General features: G+C 48.0%; 1 protein-coding gene across 1 annotated transcript; it reads left to right on the forward strand.

Moving 5' to 3' along the window:
• Positions 1–3,226: 3,226 nt before the first annotated feature.
• Positions 3,227–4,198, forward strand: LOC113269459 (olfactory receptor 2AT4). The gene has a single exon (XM_026518347.2). It carries the CDS (start codon positions 3,227–3,229, stop codon positions 4,196–4,198), a length of 972 nt encoding a protein of 323 aa, XP_026374132.2.
• The last annotated feature ends 348 nt before the right edge of the window (positions 4,199–4,546 follow it).

Consider the following 4,546-nt stretch of genomic DNA (forward strand, 5'->3'; position numbering starts at 1 on the left):
ACAGGTGGGAAAACTGAGGCTCGGAGGCCCAAAGTCACGGCAGGTGCATGGCAGAGCTGGTCCCAGAGCCAGCGCCCTTGGCTGCCAGGCGGGGCTCTGGCCTCTGCAGCAGGCTGGCTCCAGGGCAGCCTCTGCTCTCCCCCCTCACCAGCCATGGCCTTGCACGGACCCTCAGATTCTCCTCTGTTCAAGGGCACGAGGACTCCCTGGCAGGCCTGGATGATGAGAGGAGAGGATGTGTGTAAAGGGCAGCATCGGGTTGAACATTCCGGTGATCGGTTTTTCTGTCCTCTGTCTCCCACCAGCACTGTAACTGGTGGCACCTAGATAATCCCGATCAAGGAAGCGTCCCCTAACAGTACTGAAAACATCCTTGTAATACATATTCGAAACAAACATGTAAGCCTTCATCTAAACCACAAAATAAACGAAAGGAAGTCCAGAAAGTTTGATTATTAGCACGATGCTACGTCAGTGCTTTTTAAAAATATCAGACACTAAATGCTTGCAAAAACATTTCTCAGGGCTCCTATCTAGCAGGTGCCCTAAGCACGAGCTTTATCTGTTGCTGCATGCTGACCAAACAGAAGTCTAGGGAACGGAAGTGCCTCTGTGCCTGCGGGCTGAGCAAGCAATCTTACCGGGTGGTCCGTCCTGGGGCCCCAGGAGGGAGGGCAGCCAGGGCTTCCGCTCAGTGATCCCCGGCTCCAGGGGAGAATCCAGCCCCGCTGAGAGTCTAGCTCTGGTTCTGCCACGCACTTACTGTGATCTTGGGCAAACCACAGCCCATTTCTGAGCCCTCCCTCCCCGCCATTCGTGTGCCCTATCTGTATGAGAAACAGTCAGTCGAACTACAATTATCTCCTTGCTGTTGACCTCCTCATGCGCACTGTTTGGAGTATGGGCCTGTGCCTTCGGCACCATCACAAGAATACTGTGTTCATCTCCGCAACGGTGGCCCCCAAGAGCCCTAAGTGTCCAGTTGACTATATTCCTTCTCAGCGGGGGGCTAGGGAAGTATACAGGCTGGCAGACGTGACATGCTCCATCAGGATCGCGGGCTCTGTAGCAGCAGCGACTGGGAGGGAGGGAACAAATCATATCCTGCAGGAAAGCCTTCCAATCTCTGCTTCTGCCGTTGGGTAGAATATACCTTTAACTCTGACCCCTACCGCCACGTGACTTCCCCTCTGCCATTCCTTTCATTGTAGTAAGACAAAGAGCCACACACACAGAGGCAAGATTTATTTTTTTATTTTTATTTTATTTTATTATTTATTTATTTATTTTGATGTAAAGTTCGATGTCGTTTTGTTTGCTTGCTTGCTTGCTTGTTTAATGAAGGTAGAACTCAGGCATAATAAAGCCTACGACATTAGATACAGATAGAGACCTAGCTATAAATAGCCCCAGCTCTAGATCCAGACATCGTAGACACAGACACAGACACAGATACCGATATACATACAAATACAGATCTATAGGGACGCCTGGGTGGCTCCGTCAGTTAAGCGGCTGCCTTCGGCTCAGGCCATGATCTCAGGGTCCTGGGATCAAAACCTGCGTTGGGTTCCCTGGTCGGTGGACAGTCTGCTTCTTCCATTGCCCCTCACCCCTGCTCGTGTTCTCTCTCTCTTCCTCTCCTTTTCTCAAATAAATAAAAACTTAAAAATATATATATAGATATATAGATATAGATCAGCTAAAGATACGGCATATTTCCAGCAACCCAGGAGGCCCCCTTGTACCCAGCCCAGTCAAATCCCCCCATAAAATTTAGCTAAGCAAGGCTTGCGTTAGGCTCGGTTTCAGTTTTCATAAGATTTAGTCTAACCTTGACTTGCCCTTGTTCTTAAGGTATGGCTTCCTGGGCTGTGGGTTGATAGCAAGACTGATCTCTGTCTCCTCTGGCCTGAAAGATTATAGATTTGCTTCTACCCTTTGGAAGTTTTGAACTTAAGTCTTTAGCAGCCTTGCCACCTACCCCTTCAGCGCGTGCGCGCGCGCGCACACACACACACACACACATACACACAGAGCTTCAGAATTTTTTTTTACAGCTTCAGAAATTTTGAAAATGTGTTGAGGGTAAGACCATTGTATATTTGAGGCAGGCTCTTTCCCTCTAATCTCTTAAGCATCATGGGATCTGTCTTTTAGAAGTCTTTTTATTCTGTTAGAAGTCTTTTGCACAGCCCCCAAATTCAGAAGCTGTCCCGTGGGGAAAACTTATACATTTAGAGTGCCTTAAATTTCCAATATGTTTTGCAGACCCTCTTTGACTGCCAAAAAGCATTGCTGCTTTTGCCCTCCCTTATCTGTGTCCCTTGGCCTGGGCCAAGTCCAAGCCACACAATGGTCCCCAAATCAAATATTCCCAGAAAAGATAAGAGCTGGTGATTGGCAGTTCACTTCGGAGAGTCCCTCCCCCTGGAGTTCCAATTCATCTCATCCTCATTGCAGCCATGTTTCTCCAATTTATTAAAAAACGTGATTTGTGTCCTTTATCCAGGTTTTCCTAGTGGCTGCAGTGCAAGTGTTGGACTACCGTGACCTATTACATCCCACACAGGAGTAGAGGTCCAGACATGGAGCTAAAGAAGTATATGCATGAGCCACTACTCAAGGCATACGAGCAAGAAATAAGTTCAATAAGTGTGTGAGCAGCAGCAGGTCGCAGAGAGCCTTGGAGAAAGCAGCCCTTACAAGATGGAAGCAAGATGGTAGATCTTTGAGTGAGTGCAAAACTAGACACACAAGCTTAAGGACTTGATTTGAGAGAACTGACATCCCAAACCAGACAACATGGGACCCAAGATGAAGATCAGAAGAAATCTTTCCAAGCACTTTTCACAATTGTAATTCAAGAACCAACTGGTAAGATCTGGCTTTCCCAGTAAGACAGAACCTCTCAGGTAGGAATTTTGCCTGCCTTCTTGACTTCACCACTGTATCACGTGAACACAGCGTAATGACTTCCATTTGGTAGGTGATTAGTTAACCAGGAATTACTATTTTGACCAAAGAAGAAAGGTAGCAGTTTGGGGTTCACATGGTAGAAATCAATAATCAATCTTCCAGAATTGGCTGTAAATAATTGCACTTATATTAACGATAAACACTATAAAATCTCATTCCAGAATCGTTTGTTTCTATGGTTTTCAGATATGCCCAGTGTCCAGATGTTCCAGGTGCATGTCTCCCAGAAATCCAGCTCTGCCTCACTATGGAGGCCACAACTTGTAACGGATCAGTGGACGGGTCACCAGTCTTCTACCTGGTGGGAATCCCCTCCCTCCCAGAGACCTTCTTCCTCCCTGTGTTCTTTATTTTCCTCCTCTTCTATCTTCTCATCCTTATGGGAAATGCCCTGATCCTGGTGGCTGTGGTGGCAGAGCCCAGCCTCCACAAGCCCATGTACTTCTTCCTGATCAACCTCTCTACTCTGGACATTCTCTTCACCACAACCACCGTCCCCAAGATGCTGTCCCTGTTCCTGCTTGGAGACCACTTCCTCAGCTTCCCCGCCTGCTTATTGCAAATGTACCTCTTCCAAAGCTTTACATGTTCAGAAGCCTTCATCCTGGTGGTCATGGCCTATGACCGCTATGTGGCTATCTGCCGCCCCCTGCACTACCCCGTCCACATGACCCCACAGACCAATGCTGCACTGGCAGCCTGTGCCTGGCTTATTGCTCTCCTCCTGCCCGTCCCCGCAGTGGTCAAGACCTCTCAGATGGTGTATAACAACATTGCTCACATCTACCATTGTTTCTGTGATCACCTGGCTCTGGTCCAGGCCTCCTGCTCTGACACCAGGCCCCAGACCCTCATGGGCTTCTGCATCGCCATGGTGGTATCCTTCCTGCCCCTTCTCCTGGTGCTTCTCTCCTATGCCCGCATCCTGGCTTCAGTGCTTCGCATCAGCTCCCGAGAAGGACGCTCGAAAGCCTTCTCCACCTGCAGCTCCCACCTCCTGGTGGTTGGCACATATTACTCGTCTATTGCCATCGCCTATGTGGCCTACAGGGCCGACCTGCCCCTCGACTTCCATGTTATGGGCAATGTAGCATATGCTATTCTCACACCAATCCTCAACCCTCTCATTTACACTCTGAGAAACAAAGATGTCAAGGCAGCCATTACTAAAATCACATATCTCAAGACCCAGTCTTGGATAAGAGCCCTTGAGCTTTAGATGCAGCTAATTCTGCACTCAGGACACCAAATAACAGTGCCCAGGAAAGATTAGGAGCTCAGTAAATACTGTTGAATAAATAAATTAATGAATACAGAATGATAAAAGAATTCAACTGAGCAGACAGTTCCAACAGGCAAAGACAGGTAGACAAGATGATCCATCCATGGGTTTCAGTCAGACTTCTCATTAAAATAAAGTCTACACCACTGGCATAAAGTGCTGAGCCCTTGAGGGCCGTTAATGATGCTCTTCTCATTATCAGCAAAGTCTAGGGACAAATCCTACCCTCCCCCATATATGTCCTAAGAGATGCCAGGGAGTTGATCTCTGAGGGATGGTGGATGC

This window comes from Ursus arctos, unplaced genomic scaffold, assembly GCF_023065955.2.
Source record: "Ursus arctos isolate Adak ecotype North America unplaced genomic scaffold, UrsArc2.0 scaffold_22, whole genome shotgun sequence".
NCBI lineage: Eukaryota > Metazoa > Chordata > Mammalia > Carnivora > Ursidae > Ursus > Ursus arctos.